This window comes from Lethenteron reissneri, chromosome 20, assembly GCF_015708825.2.
Source record: "Lethenteron reissneri isolate LAM-NWPU_2019-01 chromosome 20, ASM1570882v1, whole genome shotgun sequence".
In the NCBI taxonomy this organism is placed as follows: Eukaryota; Metazoa; Chordata; class Hyperoartia; order Petromyzontiformes; family Petromyzontidae; genus Lethenteron; species Lethenteron reissneri.
This window is the reverse complement of record NC_083798.1, coordinates 17,982,594-18,004,199: the sequence shown is the minus strand read 5'-3', so window position 1 is coordinate 18,004,199 and position 21,606 is coordinate 17,982,594. Positions and strand designations below refer to the sequence as shown.

Below are 21,606 nucleotides of genomic sequence, written 5' to 3'. Positions count from 1 at the left end.
ATGACCGTCGGGCAGCACTCACCTCTCTTGGTGGCTGTGAACCGGGAGTGGAAATGCTACATTATTGCGCCAGGGACAAGCCTCTGCAATGCAATCACTATTGACTTCCCACAAGTGTTGCTCATTTTATTGACCAAGTCAAACCCATGACCATGACTTGAACTCAGGAAAACACATATCAGAGGCTAAAGTATTGGTCAATGGCCCTTTCGCAGAGCTGAGGAGGCATTTTTGTCAATATCTGTCAATGCTTTCTCTGCTATATATATTTTGTACGTGATATTTTCTGGACCATGGAATTGTTCGTGACAACGGTGGTGAGGTATTTTCAATCTGTACCTATACACCCGCTATGCATGGATTCGATTAATTTTTATTTCGTTTTTGTAAAATACAACAAATATCCACGTCATTGAATAGAAATAAACACTAAAGTCACAGCTATATTTTTCATTATATTTATTGTGGTCAACGTGTACAAGAACCACCCCAGGCAACAAATGCAATTACGTACAGCATTCACCACTAAATGACGGTGGCGTCACAGTGGCATTCTATGTTGACTTGGTGCTCTTTACTACCACACGCATTAAAGGCTTATTGACAGATGGTCAAAGGACAAACCCATGTGCTATGGTTGGGTTTTCAGGCCAAAGTGGGCCAATTTGTACACCAACTGAGACCTCCACAACCCCACTTGCTGCCTAAACACCGCCTGGGTCTTTGTTTACTCGGCGCATTACTCCTCCACCGCCTGTTGTTATTGGAGGGCAGCCACCACTATCAACCCAGTGGCACCCTTCATAATCATCTTCTACAGATGCCGGTCCTTAAACTGCCATTGCCAGCCGGTGGCAAATCCACTAGCCCAGCTACAAGTCCACTTGGACTTCACAAACATGACACCGCTCTCTCTCTCTGCCTTGTATGATGTTTGTCCATTCCCCGCAGCAGCTGCTGGATTATGCAAGCAAATGGGAAAGTGTGATCGTTAACCTCAGATCAGGATGTAAATACATGACTTCCAAACTGCGAGTGCTCTGCCAGAACACCAACCAGCTGGTATATTAATTTGGTTATTATAATTAATGTAATTGGGTGGAGCGATGGTGCATTGGTTCACGCATTGTGCTGTGGACCTGACAACCTGCGTTTAGTTTCTAGACATACTTAACATCAGTGGTGCGTGACATCTGAATCAGTCCAACCCCCCCCCCAACCCCTTTCATGACCTCAGGGTCACAACATTTAAATGAGCATTTCTGCATATCCATGGCTCTTGGTAATATTCATTTAATGAAACACGTCTGCAAACTGTCCCAGGTAATACTATTTTGATGTTACTGTTGCTTTGAGGAAGCCATGCACCCTGAGAAAATGAGCCTTCTAAACCAGCTGCGGTGTTGTCCAATGCCACTTGGTCTGCGCAGGTATCGACATGGCCGTGCGCTCAGCAGGTGCTTCCTGACGGGGTGCAGCACTTTGCCAGCGCGCTCATGGCTCTCATCAGAGCCGCTGGCATCAAGCACCTTCACGTCTTCGTCAGGGCCATGGACGTACAGCTGGAAGCAAAGAAGAGAAGCAGAGGGTCACCCTGATGGATTTAGCTTCATTTACTCTTTGCAAAATGCACGTGTTCCTAATTTCACAATTCATACTGTTAAGAAAAGCAAGGGGTTTGGGCAGCACATGTTGCTAGAAGGGATGATGACCGGTGGTTAAGATTAGTGACGGGGTGGCAGCCAAGGAATGGAATGCATCCAAGTGGACATCCACCGGGGAAGTCGAGCGATGAAATCCGCGTGTGTGCCGGTGCTGGGTGGATTGTTGCATCACAGAACTATCAGCGATATTGATGACTTGGGGAGCCTTTAACCAGTAGTGGATTGATTTTTGCTGAAGATGATTAATATTTACAATGTTATGGGTGCCATCTGCATGAACGCGCATACATCATGTCTAGCACTGGCAATTCTAATAATCGAACCAAGGTATATAAAAAAGGAATATGAATAACGAGTATATACATTAATAGCCTATTCTTTGGGTCTTTCGGTAAAGCCACGTAGATAGAAAAAATAATCAAAATAATAACAATATCACTAAGTTTCGATCGCAACACAAGCAATGGTCTTCAAGTGTACCTGTTCCTGAGGCTTCTGGTAAGTGCAGTTATCCTCCACATCTTGCATTTCTTGCCGCTTGAAAAGCTTGGATTGCTGCTTGTCTTCAGAAGTAATATCATGACGAGGTTCGGTGCTACCATCCCAGTGGCTTTTAGCAATTTTCTTGGGGCATTCACAACTGTCAATCACATAATCTTCCAGGCTGTCTGTTGCCATGCTTCTAGTTAAGGGTTTAAATAAGTTGTCCAAGCTGGCCTCAGCTTGTGAAAACTCCTCATCGGTTTGCTGGAGGACTGCATCGATATCTGCTACCGTATCAATGATCCATTTGTGGAAGTGAGTGACAGCCCGGTCAAAGCTATCCAATGTGTCCTATGGAGAAAAAAAATATTTTTAACGTGTTTATAAATTACATGTCATTTGCAAACAGGCTTGAGTGTCATTAACTGATCTGAACATGTTATAATATTAACAATAACCCTTATAGTATCAACATTCCTTGAGCATCCAGTCATGTCAATGTATGTACATACACATCTTCATGTTATAATTTTTTTTGCAATTCGACGTTATATTGTTAATGGTGCTATCAGCATCATGTCATTGGACAATTATGCAATTATTACACTATGTAACACAATTTTTGTTCCTGGGTACTAAGTGTTATTTTTTTATTGCTTATGCCCAAAAAGTATAGAAAATGGCCATTATTCCCCAAAAACGTTGCTTTATTGACCAGGACTTTATGTGAACGAAAGACACAAATGCACACGTTTTCTCATTTAAAATAGGTAAATTTAAAAATATCACTGTCCTGGTCACAAAAGCAAAGTTTGTCGCGAATAATAGACATTTTCTGTACTTTTGAGGCATAAGCAATTCGGAAATAGCACTACCCAGGAACAAAAAATGAATAACAAAGTGACTTAACATTTTGAAATGCGTGGCAGCCAAATGTTCGAAACGCATGTTAATTCTAAATGTGGAGGGGAAAACCCGGAGGACCCGGATAAATCCATGCGACCACGGGGAGAGACGTGCAAACTTCAAATAGACAGGCGTCAGGGGTCGGGATCGAATCCCACGCACGCCTCGATACCAGGCGAGGTAGTTAGCATCTCGCCACCGCAGCGCCCCAGCTTGGAATAGGTGGGAGTGCCCACACTCAACCTCACCACACGCAACCTGCAGATTGCCCGTGGTGGACTTTTACTGCTGGGTGGACAGAGGCGGGGGAGATTTAAGAAGCTTGCTCATTGTTTCAACTGCCGCGCAAACTGGCGACCTCTGGATTGCAAATCCAGTGGGCTACCCATCACACCACATCGCCATTAACAAAAACAACAATGTTTTTTTTCAAATATAAAACGCCGTTAACGCCGGAGCGCTTTACATCACCGCGAGCCTTCCCTTGCCCATCACGTCTGGGGGGGGGATATTTAAAGTCCACTGTGAAGCCGACTGCCCCGCGTATTATTACATTATTGTCGTCGTCGTCGCTGGATTCGAACCGAAAACCGCTACCAACAGACGGACCCACGCTCGCTCTGCCAGAGTCGGTCGGTGGCCACTCACCTCCGCGGTTGTCTCAGTCCTCCTGGGAGAGAACTTGAGTTCAAACGCCGCCGTAGTCTTCACGTTGCGTTCTCCCATTGTGATTTGAGCGAGAGACTTAAGCCTTGTTAAGAAGTCACGAGACGCACCTTTTTGCGTGCAATTATTTTCAAATCACCCGTGCGTTCGTGGTCACGTCACAAGGATAACTATAAGAGGGCGACGTGGCTTCTCCTCCTGTCACACATTTACACGCATTATATAACCACGGTGCTTATGTAAATGACCACACTGCACTGAACGGTGGTTTTAGTTTAGCCCTAACCACAGTTAACCACACTTCGTGGCCGTAATCCCAATGACCTGCTTGTCCTTTACGTCGGGTCCTCACCCGAGCGATCAATAAGTTACCCAAACAACTATCTCGAAAGAGCGCAACTTAATTGAACGCAACCGCTTTGTCCATCCGCGCTTGCAGATGCGCAACAAGGAAATTACAATTGAGGAATGTCGCCACAAATCGCTGCGCCGGTGGCTTTAAAGTTAACTCCGTTTCTAGCAACCACCGAGTAAAAATCCCAACGTTGGGCAAAACTCTGGCGTGTGGTTGGAACCGTTGGACCAACGTTGACCCCAATTAAGTTGCACGTTCCATGGGCAGTTGCGCAACTGCCCACAACTGGTTATAGGCATCCACATAAGGAGCGATTCAGTTGCATGCAACGGAAATACAGCAGCAGAACACTGCATTATAGCCCAGCCGCAGGTGGCTCTTCACGCAGTGCTATCGCAGGGTGACTCACACCTGCCCTTACTTTAAAACACAGCCAAACTCACGCGTAATGATCACACCGACCTTTCAGTTCATGTAGATTGTAGAACAACCTCGATATGCAGAATATACACCCGTCTGTTAATCAACCATTGTAGACTGCTTGCGAATGTGTTATCCGGAGCTTTGAGATGCTGATATACACTTATATATTTTTTTCGCCCAATGAAGGTAAATCTTATTTATTAACATTTTTTTACCCATTTGTAGACCAGTGTTGCGTAGAGATGGCTCCCACTGGGGGCTCGCCTTAGTTCAGACTGTGGCAGAGCAAAGCAATGGTTGACATGATATGCTGTAGAGGCATTTAAGCGCCAAAAAATACGAATCGTTATACTGTTCAATCGTTAAACTGTCTTAGTCCTCTCGGCTCTTCTGGGAAAACTCTGCTTCCTGGATTTTGATTGGTTACAATGTCTTTATCTCTGCGATTAAAAATGCAGTATATATTTAGTGCACCAGCACAAACAATAATAATAACACAAACTCAACACGGGCGTCAATAGCACTATGCCCTTCAAAGCAAAACATATAATATGCGACGTTTCGGGCAATTGGCCTTCTTCATAGCACGGCTTGCACCACGTGCTCAGGTACTCCTTTTGGCACCGTCCAGCACTGTGATAGCGCCAAACCGAAATCCAGAAAGAGCAAAAATGGCAAGGATCCAAGTCGTACCACAAAGTACGACAAAGGGGGCCCCCCCACCCCACTCGCCCCCCTTCCCCTAGCCCCCGCCCCCCACTCGCGCTCTCCCCCAACGCCCCCCAACTCGGCCCTCTCGCGCATCACCACCCACGTGCCGGACTCCCAGTGCCCACTCCCTGCCCCTCCCTATGCGCTGGCTGGCACGTGGGCTGCGGCTAATCAAAACGCGCGCTAGTCGATGGGGTGCGCGAGGGTGGGGGGCGGCTGTGAGTTTGGGGTGTGGCCGGGGGGGGGGGGTCGCTTTGTGAGACTTTGCCATACGGTGCGTTCTCGCTTAACGCGTGTTCACACAACGTGCGTTCGCAATGACGCGGTTCTTCCATTAGGGAGCACTTTTCGCACAACCCGAAACGCGTACCGTTACAACAAAGAATGCTTACCCCGTTATAATGCGGTTTCTAAACGATCGACGACGAACTACTTTTACGAGTTGCGTGGTTGAGCGCTACAGTATGCGTAATGATAATATAACGCGGCAGCGTTGCCTCTGTTATTTGTCCCACCATGTTACTGTGTGTGTACATCGTATCTCGCCAAACGTTATCGTTACATCGTTGATGGTGAAATAGTTTTTCGCTAAATGCATGTTTCGCTTAACGCGGCACTTTTCATGAACACATCTACCATGTTAAACGAGGGCTTCCGGTACTGTGCGGTAATTAGTAGGACCAACAGGGCAACTCTAGTGGAAAACGAATTTCTTTGGAACTGCTTTTTGTATTCAGTTTGTTGTCCTTCCCGCACACCTCTGATTAGCACGATTGGCTATGTACGGTACATAGTGGAAGCTAAGAGTGGCAGAGGACGATCGACGAATAGATGGGCCGATAGAGCAGAGCAGACCCGAAAATTACATAGTTGGACACTTCAGCAACAGATGAGTCTATGTTGATCGCCAACACGTGACCGCTGTCGGATGGTAGTGGATTTATCGTCCTCGGTGAAGGGGCTGGATGGGAAATGCGAGACGGCTGTAGGCAGCAACATGACGAACATTGCGTATAGCAGCATCCTTATTGCAGCCCTCACGCACAAAGCCCACATCATCTTACTTCACATTAAATGCCCACGCGGAGAGGTAGATGTAAATGAGTTACCGCTTTGCGTGACTCGCCCCCACCATGTGAACGCGGATTTTTCACCACTGGCCAAAGGCTGTACATAGGAGATGAGCACCGCCTCAATGACTACGTGAGCTGGAAACAGTGACTGTACACGTGCATAAAACGGCATCGTTTATCTGGCTTCAACTTCCATTCTAACATGCGCTGCAAGCAGACTTCTGGGAAATCAAGTGACCCGTATCTTGCGTGGTGAACAGGGTTGCTCGGGAAATCCTAATTCTCATTGCCACTCGTAAGAGCTGTTTAACTAAACGTCTATCAGAGTGATGGACATTTTGTCCGTTGTTGGTATATCGGATCATCTTCCGAGGATTGATAAAATGGGTACAGCCCTGTGGAAAATCGACATCGGTTCCCCTTGTGATAGAGCATCATAATGTAATGCGGTTGTAAACGGCCCTTCTGAGGTGCCGTCAGGGGGGGAGGAGTTAGGTCACGTGGGGGGAGAGGGGTTGAGTATAGAAGGAGGGGAACCGGAAGAGCAGGGGGAGTGACTGGGAGCCAGGAACAGAGGAAGGCCACGTAGGGCGAAGCGGGGTGTGGCGAGATCGCCACGAACACGGGGGAAGCGAGGATCGGCACCGTTGGCCAGCGGTGACCGACCCGAAGCAGCAAGGAGGCTGCAGTCAGCAGCGGGGCTGCACAGAGAGAGTGGGCAGCGGGTCTGCATACAGTGACAGCCAGAGGGTCTGCACATAGGGGTAGCAGCAAGTCTGCAGGGAGGAGGTTACAGTAGATGAAGCAGAGAGTCAGAGGGGTGAGGAAGCTATAATAGCAGTGAATAGCCGGGGGCTACAAATACAGGAGTTATAACAGAGTGCCGTGTGGGTAAAGACGTGAACCTGAATAAAGACACGAAGACAGAAAGAAGTGTTCGAGTCCTTTTATTACACTGGAGTCAGAAGTGAAACGGCATGGCGAAACAACTGAGGAAGAAGAATATCCCATCTCCGGCGTCGGCTTCATCATCGGACGACGACGATCTTCCTCCTGAGGTCGGCTTCACTTCGGCGGAGGGAGAGATCCGTGAGGGCCCGGGTGTGGAGGAGGTTGCCGCTGCGTCCGACCCATCTGCGTTGAAGGACGAAGATTTAAGATGGACCCGGATGGCGGAGCAACTGGCGACCCTAAAAACCGTCATCACGGAGTTGTGTGACCTTGTCACGCCAAGGGCGGCGTTGGTAGGTGATGGTGGTGATCGGCAGGAGCCCGGGTCGTCTTCGATGGCGCCGCCATCGACCACGCGGCGTGAAGACGCCATCTTGGGCGTGGCGCACCACGGAAGGCGGGAAGCCGCCATTTTGGGGCCGCCACGAGGATCGTCCGCCATCTTGGAGACACCGCGTTGCGACGCCTTGCTGAACTTGCCGCCGGAAGAGTCGGTGACGGACGGAAGCAGGCCAAGGAGCCGCAGTCGTCACCTTACAACTGTTAAGGAGTTCTCCATCGGGGGCGATTGGAGTGCGTTCGCTTGTCGATTTTTGGCGGCGGTACGAACGGCAAGGTGGACGGACGCCGAGGCGCTGGAGGTGCTTCCGACTCTCCTTGACGATGAGTCTGTTCGTTTTTTTCGCTCTATAAAAGCTGCGAAGAAGAAAACATTGCGTGGAGTGTTCGACGAAATGGCGGACGCGTACGAGCCACCGGATGACGCCCATCGCCGCTTCGTGCAGCGGCAACGCGCACCGGAGGAGTCGCCTGTAGCGTACAGGGGCGCCGTGCTGGAACTCGCGATGGCCGCTTACCCGGAGACGGAGCCTGACCTGCTGGAACCTCTCATCTTGGGGAAGATGTTAGAGTTATCCCGGGATCTGGGCATTCCTATGCCGGCGTGCGGTCACGAGAAACTCACGTCCCGGACCGCGGCCAAGTGTTTGGACGCCCAGTTCAATCTCCGCCGCTGGAAACAAGTCACGGCGTGGACGGGCGGTCCTGTCGTCGATGGGGGGGCCGTAGGGTGGGACCCTACAAAGGCCGTGTACGTGCCGGATGCGACCGGCCCAAAGGAGCTGTCGGCCGCCTCCACTCCGTGGCCGGCTCGAAGCGAGCCGGGGCCGCGGGCTCCGCCGCCGGCGCGGCCACGTCGGGACGGGGTGCCTGCTGCGCGCCGACCCGACGTCGACTGTTTCCGCTGCGGCCGTCGGGGCCACTATGCCAGGGACTGCTGGGCCCGGGTTCCGGGGCCGCCCCAGCAGGAGGCCTCGATCGCGGACGTCCCAAAGAAAGACCCTCCGGCACAGGCAAGTCGGTGCGCACCAGACACCCGGCAAGGCCTGACACCTCACTCATCGCCGTTGTTGTGCGACGCGGATGTTCTAAAATATGGGAGGCCAGTATCTGCGCCTTGTCGCTCGATAACGCAGTGGCGTAAGTTGGCTCGGCGGGTTGTCGCGGCCGCTACAGGTTCGTCCACTGTACCGGGGTCGATCCAAGGGGTGGACGTGCGTATTTTGGTGGATTCCGGGGCGTCCGCGACCATTATTTCGGATGTCATATTCCATCTTTTGAACATCCCACCGGGGGCCGTGAGGCCGGCTTACGCTTCCTGCATCGCTGCGAACGGGGGTAGTATGGGCATCGTGGGACAGGTGGACGCTAATATTTCTATCGGGGGGGTCTCGGCCTCGGGCGTTGTGTTAATTTCGAGGTCCCTGGCGGTTCCTTGCTTGTTGGGCACGGATTTTTTGGCTAAGATGCCCATTTTAATTAGAATCAATGAAAATTGCATTGAACTGCCAGGGGGCCGCAAATTGGCGTTTTTACAGTCCACCTGGGGGCGACCGGCTCCGGTTGCCCAGGTGCAGGCGTTATCGGAAGTTTCAGTTGATATTCCACCTGGCTCGCAGATGCTCATTCCCCTACGATACCGGAAGCCGGTTCCGGGTCGGCAGAGTGCTTGTGGAATTTTGCTGTCGCCGTCCGCCGCTGTTACGGGCGGATTGGCACTGGTGGGGGCGCAAACCATTGTCCGTCCGGATCAGCGCCCGTTTTTGCAGGTGTTAAATGCGACTTCTGAAAGCGTGTGTGTGCCGGCTGGTACCGTTGTGGCACACGCCACTACGGCGTTTACGGCTCAGAGTGACATTCCGGACGGGGGGCTGGTGGGTGGTGTTTCACACGACGGAGGGGTGGACGATCGTTGGATCGCCGAATTATGTGCGGAAAATTCGGCCCTTTCCGCTGAGCAGCGTTGTGCGATTCATAAATTATTAGCGAGCTATTCCGATGTGTTTAGCTCGGACGATTTGGACTTGGGACGCACCTCGCTGCTCTCTCATCACATCGAAACGGGGGACGCGGCCCCTATCCGCTTGAACTCGCGTCGGATGAGTCCGGCTGAGCGTGAGCACGTTCGAGGGGCAGTGGAAGACATGTTGAAAGCGGATATTATATCTCCGTCTAATAGCCCGTGGGGTGCGCCTGTCGTGTTGGTTAAAAAGAAAGATGGTAAATTACGATTTTGTGTGGATTTTCGGAAGTTAAATAAAGTGTCGGTGGCAGATGCGTATCCCCTGCCGCGTATGGACGATTCTCTCGACGCCTTGTCAGGGGCTAAGTTTTTTTCAACGCTAGATCTCTCTTCGGGCTTCTGGCAGCTTCCCCTTGACGAGCCCTCGCGGGAAAAGACAGCGTTCCGTACGCCGCAGGGGTTGTTCCAATTTAACTGTCTGCCGATGGGGTTGAATGCAGCCCCTGCCACCTTTCAGAGATTGATGGAGTTGGTATTGACGGGGTTGCAGTGGGAGACATGTCTCATTTATTTAGATGATATTATTGTCTTCAGCCGCACATTTGATGAGCATTTATTGCGGTTGGAGGCCGTTTTTGCCAGAATGCGTTCTGCTAATTTGAAATTCAAGCCTAAGAAATGTCATCTACTGCAACGTTCCGTTCGATACTTGGGACATATTGTTAGTGCGGACGGGGTGGCCACGGATCCAGAGAAAACTGCGTGTGTCCGGGATTGGGCAACCCCCGCCACGGTGGGTGATGTGCGTCGGTTTTTGGGGTTCGCCTCATATTACCGGAGGTTTGTTCCGAATTTCGCTACTATCGCCAGGCCTTTGCATCTCCTTACTGGGAAGGGGCACAAATTTGTGTGGGGACCGCCGGAGGAGGCGGCGTTTCGGAGCCTGCGCGACCTACTGGCTACTGCGCCGACGTTGGATTATCCGGATTTTGAACATCCCTTCATTCTGGATACTGATGCGAGTGACACCGGGATTGGGGCGGTGTTGTCCCAGTCAAAAGGTGGTGTTGAGCGTGTGGTGGCGTACGGGAGTCGGGTTTTGTCTCCCGCGGAAACTCGTTACTGCGTCACTCGCAGGGAACTTTTGGCTATTGTGTATTTTCTCCGCCAATTTCGACCGTATCTGTACGGTCGGTCGTTTATTGTCCGAACGGACCATGCGGCCTTGCAGTACGCTCTTAAGATGGACCAGCCATCCGGACAATTGGCGAGATGGCTGGACACGTTGCAAGAATTCTCCTTCCAAATTCACCATCGGAAGGGTGTGCGTCACGCTAACGCGGACGCACTGTCCAGGTTGCCGCAACAATCCCCTTGTGCGTGTGCGTCGGGGACGCATAGGTGTGGACCGGCTCAGCCCCCCCCTCAGCCTGTCGCGCGGGCGGTGGATGTTCTCGAACCTCCGCTTACACCGGGACCGGTTGAAGGGGGACCGGCTGACGGGATTTTGCGTCTTCCAAGGTCTGTGTGGATTCGGGAGCAAATGTTGGACGATTCTTTGGTGTCGTTACGGAAACGAACGGAGAAGGCGGGTAAGGAAGTCGGTGCGGGTGGTAATTCGGAAACTGCTCTCCGAGATGGGTTACTGATGTGGAGGGAAGGGATACAGGAACACTGGCGTCTCGTTGTGCCTGCGTCATTGCGCTATGAGTTGATTAGATCTTTGCACTGTGACACACTTTTACACCTGGGGGTGCAGAAAACCCTATTGACGCTGCAACGAGACTATTATTGGCACGGCATGACGACGGATGTCGTCGGTCACGTTCGCGCGTGTCCCGATTGTGCCCGCCGTAAGCCGCCTAAACATCCATATGTTCCGCCGATACAATCGATTAAAGTATCTCGGGTTAATGAGTTGGTGGCGTTAGATATTTTGGGACCCTTTCCGCCATCAGCTAAAGGAAATAAGTATTTACTGGTGGGGGTGGAGTACCTCTCTCGCTGGCCGATGGCCTGGCCCTTGCCTGACCAGTCAGCGGCGTCTATCACGGACGCCTTTCTATTTGGGTATGTAATGGACAAAGGGGCTCCGGAGAGGCTCCTTACGGATCAGGGACGTAACTTTTCGTCTAAATTGTTGGGGGAGGTGTGTGCGGCTCTTGGAACTAAAAAGATACGGACGTCCCCCTACCACCCGCAAACGGATGGTATGGTGGAACGGTTGAATCGGACTCTGTCCGCCATGCTGTGCCATACAGTCGGGGAAAACCAATCTGATTGGGATTTGCATATCCCTGGGGTGCTTTCGGCGTATCGCATGACGCCGCACGCGGCTACTGGATACTCGCCGTTTTTCCTTATGTACGGCCGTGAGAACGTGCCGCCGATTCATGACCAGTTGGGAACCGGTGCGAGGGGGCCTGTTAAGCCTCTTCCTGAGTATATTAAGGACAACGTTCGGCGTGTCGCTGAGGCGAGGGAAAATGCCCGCATGGCTACTGCCAAGGCTCAGGCCAGGAATGAGCGGTGTGCCCGACGTTCAAAGGGGGAGTGTCCCTGGAAAAAGGGGGACCTGGCCTGGCTTCATTGCCCACAGGTGCGGCCAGGTACATCTCCTAAATTACATCGACCTTGGCAGGGTCCGGTCCGCCTCATTGAGGTTCCCAACCCACAGTCGGCGCGTGTTCAGGTTGGTGCACGGCGTTGGTTCGTGCACACGTCCCGGTTGAAGCCATACATTGCCCCACGGCCGGATGCGTCATCTCCCCAAGTTGCCTTGCCGGGGTCTGTTGCTGCCGACTCGCCCTTGCCTGTGTCTGCTGACCTTGCGAGAGCGCCTGTCGTACCCTTCACAGACAAGCCGGCCGTGACAGCGCAGGGAGGAGGACCTTCCGCTTGTGGGACGCCGACCGGAGCCGCAGAACCCACGGGACCTGCAGCTCTTCCTATCCCTCCGCGGACGCGAGTACGGGATGTTTCTGGACGCGAGCGGGACAGTGGCGGGCCTCCAATGGCGACGGAAGAACTTGCGCCCGTCGCCCCTAAAACCCTTCCACGTTCCCGCTCGGCGGGTGGGCCGCCGACCGTCCGGGACGGCCCGGCTACCCGTACTCGCTCGAAATCCCTCACGTTTCGTTAGATTGTGTTGTGTTGTGTTATTGTTATAATGTTCTTCAATGCTTCGTGTCTTTTTGCGTGTTGGCCCTTTACACCCGCATTGCTTTTCAGGTTGCAATTCAGCCGAGGTCGGCTGGATTTTCTTTAGGGGGGAGGGTGATGTAATGCGGTTGTAAACGGCCCTTCTGAGGTGCCGTCAGGGGGGGAGGAGTTAGGTCACGTGGGGGGAGAGGGGTTGAGTATAGAAGGAGGGGAACCGGAAGAGCAGGGGGAGTGACTGGGAGCCAGGAACAGAGGAAGGCCACGTAGGGCGAAGCGGGGTGTGGCGAGATCGCCACGAACACGGGGGAAGCGAGGATCGGCACCGTTGGCCAGCGGTGACCGACCCGAAGCAGCAAGGAGGCTGCAGTCAGCAGCGGGGCTGCACAGAGAGAGTGGGCAGCGGGTCTGCATACAGTGACAGCCAGAGGGTCTGCACATAGGGGTAGCAGCAAGTCTGCAGGGAGGAGGTTACAGTAGATGAAGCAGAGAGTCAGAGGGGTGAGGAAGCTATAATAGCAGTGAATAGCCGGGGGCTACAAATACAGGAGTTATAACAGAGTGCCGTGTGGGTAAAGACGTGAACCTGAATAAAGACACGAAGACAGAAAGAAGTGTTCGAGTCCTTTTATTACAATAATAAGAATATGGAGTTTCCACTGCTGGCTCATGCATGGATTTTTAATAAAGAACCACTCTTGAGCCACTTTACTGCATACTACATAGCTGTACATGCACACGCTTATGAAGATCGTTCATCTGATAATTCACCCAGGTGGTGAATCCCAAACAAAGACATGGCACTCTTAATTTAAAGCAGGTACTTTGAATTGCTAATCTTTCAGGAGCTGCCGTTGCTGCCACTCGTGGGTTCCGTGGCAGTGAGAATGTCGCAGTCAAAACAACGTCGCTTTTAAGAGGCACAGATGGCTCATGGCCTACTGAGGATGCCAGCTAAAACTCGTATATGCACAAGGGAGAACCCAGGCTTGGGGCATCCGTCCCCTGCTTATGTGAGTGCCAGAGCTGAAGTGTTCCAATAGCAGCTTACCCCCTTGCAGACGTGTGGCTATGATGATACAGCAATGCCTCTGCTGTGCAGCACAGACGTAACTGGGTGGCTCTCTCGGGGCTCAATCCCTGTCGGAGGCAACTGAGCTGACTACGCTCAATTGCTTTGACCTGAATTTCTTGATTCGAATCCAGGTTTCAGCCATCTCCGATTAGACCAGATTTTCACGTATAATGAGTTGATATTTCAGCATGCTCGCCAATGACTGCACAAAATATAGGATGGACATTTGTTTTTAATTCAGCAGTGACACAGTGGCTGGTAAACTGCACCATGAAAGTGGCCACCTGAGTTCGATTCCCAGCCATGGCTAACATCAGTGGTGAAACTAGTCCTCCCCCCCCGCCCACTTCACTAACCTGCACTGACCAGGCTGGTCAAGTATGGTGCAACGACTTCTATGACCAACATGACCCTTGATCCAAGCCTGTAAACTATTACTCCAGCTTTGAGAATTACATTAAACAAACACAGGTCACAGATAATGTGTCGGCTGAGAGAAGACTGTTGAAGTGACCACGGTACAATACAATTCACTCTACATTTTCTATACTGCATCTGTATAGCAGCTGTGAGACACACGATGCTGTACAGAATATACTGTACATATAGTGGGACATGCATCACTGAGAAAAATGAGGCACATTCACGCTGTATATAACTTTTTTTTTTACCAGGTAAGTCCCACTGAACTATTTCGCTCTTTTTCACAAGCGACCTGGCCACAAACGATAGCTCAATTGAGTGGCTTGTCACGTGGAAGTGAATTGCAGCCAAATACTCTAAACGCATGTTTATAAATGTGGAGGGGAAGCATTCTTTTTCGAAGCTAAATCAGATTTTTTTTGTAAAAAAAAAAAACTGTCTCCGATCAACCATGGACAACAAACGCTCGTCTTACCTTGCACTACTCTCAATCGAGGGAAAACACCATTGGAAGATGTTATTACTAATTCTGCAATTATAAGATCTCGAAAAGTTCATATCCGGTGTTAATTGCTCTAAACATAACACGTTCCTTCGGAGTGGGCAGGTAGGAACTTGGTTGGACAGCGCATTCGTGCGATCCGTGTCACGCTACGTGGGGCGGCGCGTCACGTGGTGCTAAGCCCGCCCGAAGCGCTCTATGAAATACAATTTGAGGGCGTGGCTACGCACGACAGACAGACAAATAATCCCTGGTGGGCAGTGTGGAACTGTTGTTCCTACCTGTATTATGTGAACTCTTATCGACGACAACTTTGATTGCAGTGCTATTCATTGCTGACCCTATGACATGTTGGTCTTCCGGATCTGTGCTCAGCAACCATAACGAGTGAAAACAAGCCACGCATATTCCTTCTAGTAAAATTGTCCACTGGCAAAATATCACCTCGTTGAGATGCCGGGGATTGAACCCGGGGCCTCACATGCGAAGCGTGCGCTCTACCACTGAGCTACATCCCCATGGTGGTTCTATCTGGGCGCAGTTCCACCTCGGTACGGGGTGAAACTTCGTCATCAGCTTCTTCCTCTCCCTCGTCACCCCACTCAGTCTCCTGTTGGCCCTGGGCCCTGGACACATCGAGTCTGCACAGAGTCCAAGCAAAATTTATTTTTTTGAAACAAAAATAAATAACAAGAATACATGTGGATGGATCCTATAATGCTTTCCCAATTTATTTATTCTTGGAAATATTGATTGGTCCACACCAGAGACAGCTTTCTTTTGAGCCTCGTCTCAAATCGGTGTTAGACCAGAGGACGCCAAAAGGCGTACAGCACAAAGACAAGCATTGATTGTAGACCAATCAGTTTCAAAGACAATGCATATATTATCAGTATTTTTTTTTGCATTCTGACCACAAGTATTGTGGTTAATACAGACATGATTCCTTGTAAAATGTTTCAGTTTGGTGTTTTAACATCTTAACACCTGTTTTGTTGCCAGAAAAAATGGGAAAACCTATTCTCAGCACCCATGGATATTTCAGATATTGAGGAATCAACTTTGGTAAAAAAAAAGTACGTGACACTAAACAGGACATCCATTTGATATCCTAGTGTCACGCAAAAAAGCACAATACATTTCTGTAGTATGCCCTAACATGTCAATCAACTCCAATATTTGAGAGGCATTAGTGTCACTTGTCTTTGCCTCACTCTGCTATATATCAAAGTCAAAAGTTTGTGTATCCTAGCTCAATAGAGCAGTGGGTAATGGTCATCTCCATTTATGTCAGTGGTGGACATTTCCTTTTATGGCTCCCATCTCTTTATAGGACATCCACTGTAGAATTTTCACAAAGTGGTGCTCGTAATATTCAGTAACAATGCTTATGAAGGTAAAATAACAAGCCAAGCACTCTAACCACTGTGCTACCCTCTGGGAAGCTGTTATTGGCCCGAAAAACACTGCAGCAGAATGCTGTGTCGGCAGTAATTAAACCCACACATACTTGGTCAAAAGCCAGGATAGCAGCTCATAATCTTGACAGTCGCCTTCCATTCTCACCATGGGCAATGTGGCTTAATAAAGCTTGTTACCAGTAAGCCATCAAACACAATGTACAATGCAGGCATGCATCATTAAGAGTTGTATTACGCTGTCATTTATAAATAAGAAAATACACTGAACTGACTTACGTGTGTGTAATGGAGTGAGCCAGCAATTTTCCTATTTGGTAATGGAGCTGAAATATTCTTTCCACCAAGCAAATATGTCTAGCATCCACTATTATTGATTTGAAGCTATGTGACTTTACCGAAAGAACCAAAGAGTATCCACTATTATTTAATGGTGCGTTTAAGGTGAATGCTGTAATTTGTAATATTTTTTGTTGTTGACACCCACTGGGCATTATATGCTTGAACAATGTGTCCAGTAATTTTTTTACACAAAATAACACTTGGAGTTGATAGGGCCCCATAGGCCCGATACATAATTAATGTTCTCTAAACAGTTTTTACTTTGGGTATACATTGTATATCTCCAGTGTATCAACACTGAACACCAGGACTGAAACTAATGTGTAGGTGTATTATTTATGGTCTGGCTTGGCAGATGAATCGGATGCTTGACTCACCAGTGGAAGGTTACAAGTTAAAATGCTGGCCAGGGGAAATCTCAGCCAAACATCCCTCCAGGGGTTTTAAAGATGATTACCACTTTATGGGAAATCACAAGTGATTGACCATTGAAAAGACTGGTGCTGCACAGCGAATGAGAAATGTCTGCCAGTGATTGATGTTTATATTCAGAGGAGATGAACTCCATCCAATGCCCGTTTGAACAGGGAGACATTTCAACTTTGATAAATACGTTTCCTCAGTTATGTACTGGTTGCACCATCTTTCGCAATACAAATACACTCACAGTAACACACAGGCGGGCTATTAAAAAACGACAGCCATTAAAATTAATCGGGATGACTATCAAGCAATAAACTCACAGCAGTTTTTAATCCTGTGGTAACAATATTCAGCAATGGCTATCAGTGGAAAAGAACATCAAAGCACTTAATTATGAAGCTAAATAATTCGTTTCTCTGAAATGCATGAGTATGAATATATCCAATTATACATTCAAATAATTTCTGTCAACAAATCTACATATTGATAATACAGTATGATCGTCATCAAAGCTTTATGTATGTGTAATGACTCTCGGACACTTCTTGTCTTTCTTGTTTATTTATTAGGGTGCAGATAACGTACTCTCATATCCTACAGTACTTAGCTATGACTAGCATACAGTACGGAGCTAGAATAACAACAGATACTTGGGCTAGGATAACTACAGATGCTTTGGCTAGGACAGCACCCAAGCAACTACCGCATGGAGACAGCGACGACACGGAGACAGAGACGGCCCGAAAACGACGGCGGCGTTGAACCAGTCCATCCCAAATCTAGTGCAGCCCCGAGCTCTCTCAGACTCCGCCTTTTATTCCCCCCTGGTGTGGCCTCGCCCCGCCCCCGGCCACGCCCTCATGGTTCCCTCCTGTAATTATCCCTCGTGACCACCTGGCCACGCACTGTCCCTATCCCTTCATTATCTCCACGCACGCACCGTCTCTCTCTTTCCGCACTGTCCCTACATATGTAATGGAAACAATGCGAGAACATTTAGTATGCCATGAGAGAATATATTTTTTATATAGGTGACTCACATGACGTCGGAGCGGGTCAGTGACTCACGTAAAGGAGCGTTGAGGGCCTGGATGATTTGTGGGAAGCAAAGTGTTATAAATGAGCCAGAGGCGTACCTCGGTCTGAATTATGCTGAGCTGTGTCGAGTTGTGTCCCCATGAATCGTTAGTATGTGTGGCCTCATCCTCTCCCATTCAATTTTTCCCACCTCTCGCTGCACACTCCTACCACCCCTGGCTCTCTAGCACTATGGCCGAGTGAGTGACCAAGGGAGAACACAGCTTCATTATCACAGTGAGCCTACGCATCATACGGAGCACATAAAACAACATGTACATCACACCCAGAACCAATACTATTTTGGTTTCGTGGCATTTCTCCATAGCTGCACCAGCCATTTGAAACTCTCTCCCACTGTTACGGCTCTCATCTGGGTCACGTTGACATACAAGGGACTTTGAGCTCTGGTTTCACGCCTCTGATTTCTCGATGAAACATTGCGTCTGATTTGAGAAATATGCGTGTACGTATTATAAATTGTTTATTGTTATTACACTATGTAACACAATTTTTGTTCCTGGGTAGTAAGTGTTATTTCCTAATTGCTTATGCTAAAAGGTATAGAAAATATCTATTATTCCCCACAAACTTTGCTTTTGTGACCAGGACAGTGATATTTAGAAATTTACCTACTTTCAATGATAAAACAGGTGAATTTGTGGCTTTTCGTTCACATAAAGTCAGAAAAAAAACAAAATATGCATCAAAATTCAGATGTATTTATACTAAAGTAATACAAATTTTACTACAAAAGATTTGGAAGTGAGTGTTTCTCGAGATTTATGATTATACTGTAAATCACGTTCATGAATCAGCCCCCAAATGCAGTCTCCCATCGTGTTCTCGTTATACTGTCCTTGGTAGCAGCGTTCAAAGTCCAGTATATCCTGGTGGAAGCACTCGCATTGCTTCTCCGAGTACGTTCCCATGTTCTCCTTGAATTTATCAATATTTCATCAAGGATATGGACTTTGAGGGACATCCTACAGCCCATTTTGCTGTAGTTCTTCACCAGTCTCAACCAGCTCTACATAGTTTTCGACCTTGTGATTGCCCAGGAAGCCACGAACCACTGCAACAAAGCTGTCCCAAGCTGCTTTCTCCTTAATAGTGAGCTTCTTGGGGAATTCATTGCACTTCAGGATCTTCTTTATTTGTGGTCCGACAAAAACTCCGGCTTTGACCTTTGCCTCAGACAGCTTAGGAAAGCTGTCTTGAATGTACTTGAAGGCTGCCGACTCCTTATCTACAGCTCTGACAAATTGTTTCATAAGGCCCAATTTGATGTGCAGTGTTGGCATCAGCACCTTCCGGGGGTCCACCAGTGGCTACCACTTGATGTTGTTCCTCCCCACAGAGAACTCGGTCCGCTGTGGCCAGTCCCGCCTGTGGCAGTGCGCCTTAGTGTCCCCGCTGTCCAAAAGGCAAAGATAGCAGGGAAACTTGGTAAAACCGCCTTGGAGACCCATCAGGAATGCCACCATTTTGAAGTTTCCGATGACCTCCCAACCGTACTCATCATACTTCAAGGCATCCAGCAAGGTATTGATGCTGTTGTAATCCTCTTTGAGGTGCACTGAATGAGCCAGGGAAAGAGACGAGTACTTGTTACCATTATGGAGCAGCATGGCTTTGAGACTCCTAGACGAGTTGTCAATGAAGAGGCGCTACTTATTCTGGTTACAGGCGATTCTGATTGCCTCGAACAGACTGGTCACATTGTTGCAGAATCAGAGCCCATCTTGACGGGTGAAAAAGCTGCAAAAAGGTCGGTGACGCTTCCTCTGATCTGCGACTTGTACACTTTCATCCAACAAGTTTGACTGTTTGAACCTAGACGTCAAAAGCTTGGAATTGGACTTGGTGAGACCAAGATCTCTGATCAAGTCGTTGAGGTCTTTTTGGTTGGAGTAGTATGAGTTTCTCTGCTCAGCTCCACCTCTGAAATTGTCATCTGGATCTACAACGTCTTCCTCGCTCTCTGACTTGCTGCTCTCTTCTAAAGACAGCTGCTCTCTCTCCGGAGGAGTGGGTACGGGGAGCTCATGGTAGTGTGACACCGGGGCGATGGATGAAGGAAGATCCGAATACGTGATAGCAGGTGGATTCTTGCCAGTCCGACGTTTGGAAGGGTCCACCATGCAGAAGTGGCAGTTGCTTGAGTGGTCAGTGGGTTCCCTCCAAATTCTTGGGCTAGCGAACCTTACGGCTCTCTTTCACCCTCTCTACCATCCTACAAAATATATTTATTTCACCCGTGACTAATGTGTAAGAGATTCTTGCAACATTTTTCATATATGATACATATTTTTCAATAACATTGAACATTGTAAAACATTAAAAAAATATTAAAACTTAAAAAATATATATTTTAACAAATTTCTTCCATAAAATTCCAAGCAACAATTGTCCATCTTACCTTCCTGAGTTTTTTTGCATTGATACGCAGGTAAAATGAGGTGCCCAGGGTTTGTCTTGATCCCCGAAAGACATGCCGAAATATGCCTTGTTGGCCTCACACATTGTAGCAGATGCTTCCACAGAATACTTTCTTGCTCTTGTCTTGATAAATTGGCCACAGACATCGCAAAATGCGTCTGCCGGATGCTTGCAGCCTCATGATACCATCTCAGAAAAATGCCAATATGTATCCACTTAGGAAGCTGGAACTAAACTCCTGTATTTATACTTCTATTTATATTACTGGAAAGTTCTAGAATGTTCTAGAAGTTACTCCAAGTTTACTCAACACTGAATCAATCTGGAATGTTCTGGAAAATAGGTACATTTCTAAATATCAATGTCCTGCTCACAAAAGCAAAGATTTTGGGGAATAATGCATGCATAATATGCATAATATGCATGCATAATCAGTTTAACAGCCCTGGCCTTATAATTGTAGCATATGCCTTGACCAGGTCAATAAAGCAGAGATCTAGGTCTTGTTGGATTCACTACACCTCTGCTTTAGCAAACTCAGACACACAAATCCACATGTAATGAACAAATGGAGATATCTTGACTTAAAGCTTTCGTGACTGCAGGAATTCCTATTCATAGATTCAAACCTATCTATGTGACTTTACGGAAAGACCCAAAGAAAATAGAAATGGAGATACTTAACGCAGGGCGTATGACTTCAGAAGTAACAGCTTTATCCTATTTTGCATCACGCTGTCACCACACATGTTGTTGACAAAAGAAAAATACATTTGATGACATTTCTTTGACAGCAAGATGCTGAATTACCCCTTGACACCTGCCTAGTCTGCCTGGAGGGGCATGCAACTCATCAGTAGAGGTCTGATATGTGGCAGTTCAAGGCAACTGAAATTTATCATTCTGTCAACAATTTCATTGGTGATGACAGTGTGATGGAGGTGTAACATTAACCGACAGGGAATTCCAAGTTGAAGGTGTTGATTTGAGATATAATCTTAATCATTGGGGAAATCACCATCTCCATCATGTCATAGGTAGCACAGTGAGAATTGGCACTGAAAAGGCACAGGGCGTACATTAAAGAATAACTGGATGGACGCATTGGGGAGGGAATTGCATCAAAGTGGAGAGAACATGTTTACATCTTGGCACACACCATTGTACAATCATTTTTTTTTCCAAGAAGTACATCAACAATTAGTTTCATT

The 21,606-nt window shown here is 48.5% G+C and overlaps 2 protein-coding genes and 1 non-coding gene across 4 annotated transcripts in view; all 3 read right to left on the bottom strand.

Moving 5' to 3' along the window:
- LOC133344908 (uncharacterized) overlaps positions 1 to 21,606 on the bottom strand; it is an 842,858-nt gene that overhangs the window by 339,405 nt on the left and 481,847 nt on the right. The gene's annotated exons all lie outside the window — the stretch shown is intronic.
- LOC133344902 (uncharacterized) lies at positions 443 to 20,570 on the bottom strand. The gene is made up of 4 exons (XM_061555217.1): positions 20,376 to 20,570; positions 3,702 to 3,917; positions 2,145 to 2,498; positions 443 to 1,562 (listed from the first exon to the last, which is right to left on the bottom strand). The coding sequence occupies exons 2-4, from the start codon at positions 3,777 to 3,779 to the stop codon at positions 1,341 to 1,343; spliced, it is 654 nt and encodes a 217-aa protein (XP_061411201.1). The 5' UTR covers positions 3,780 to 3,917; positions 20,376 to 20,570; the 3' UTR covers positions 443 to 1,340.
- Positions 15,142 to 15,212, bottom strand: TRNAR-UCG (transfer RNA arginine (anticodon UCG)). Its single transcript has one exon. It is a non-coding gene; the product is annotated as a tRNA-Arg (tRNA).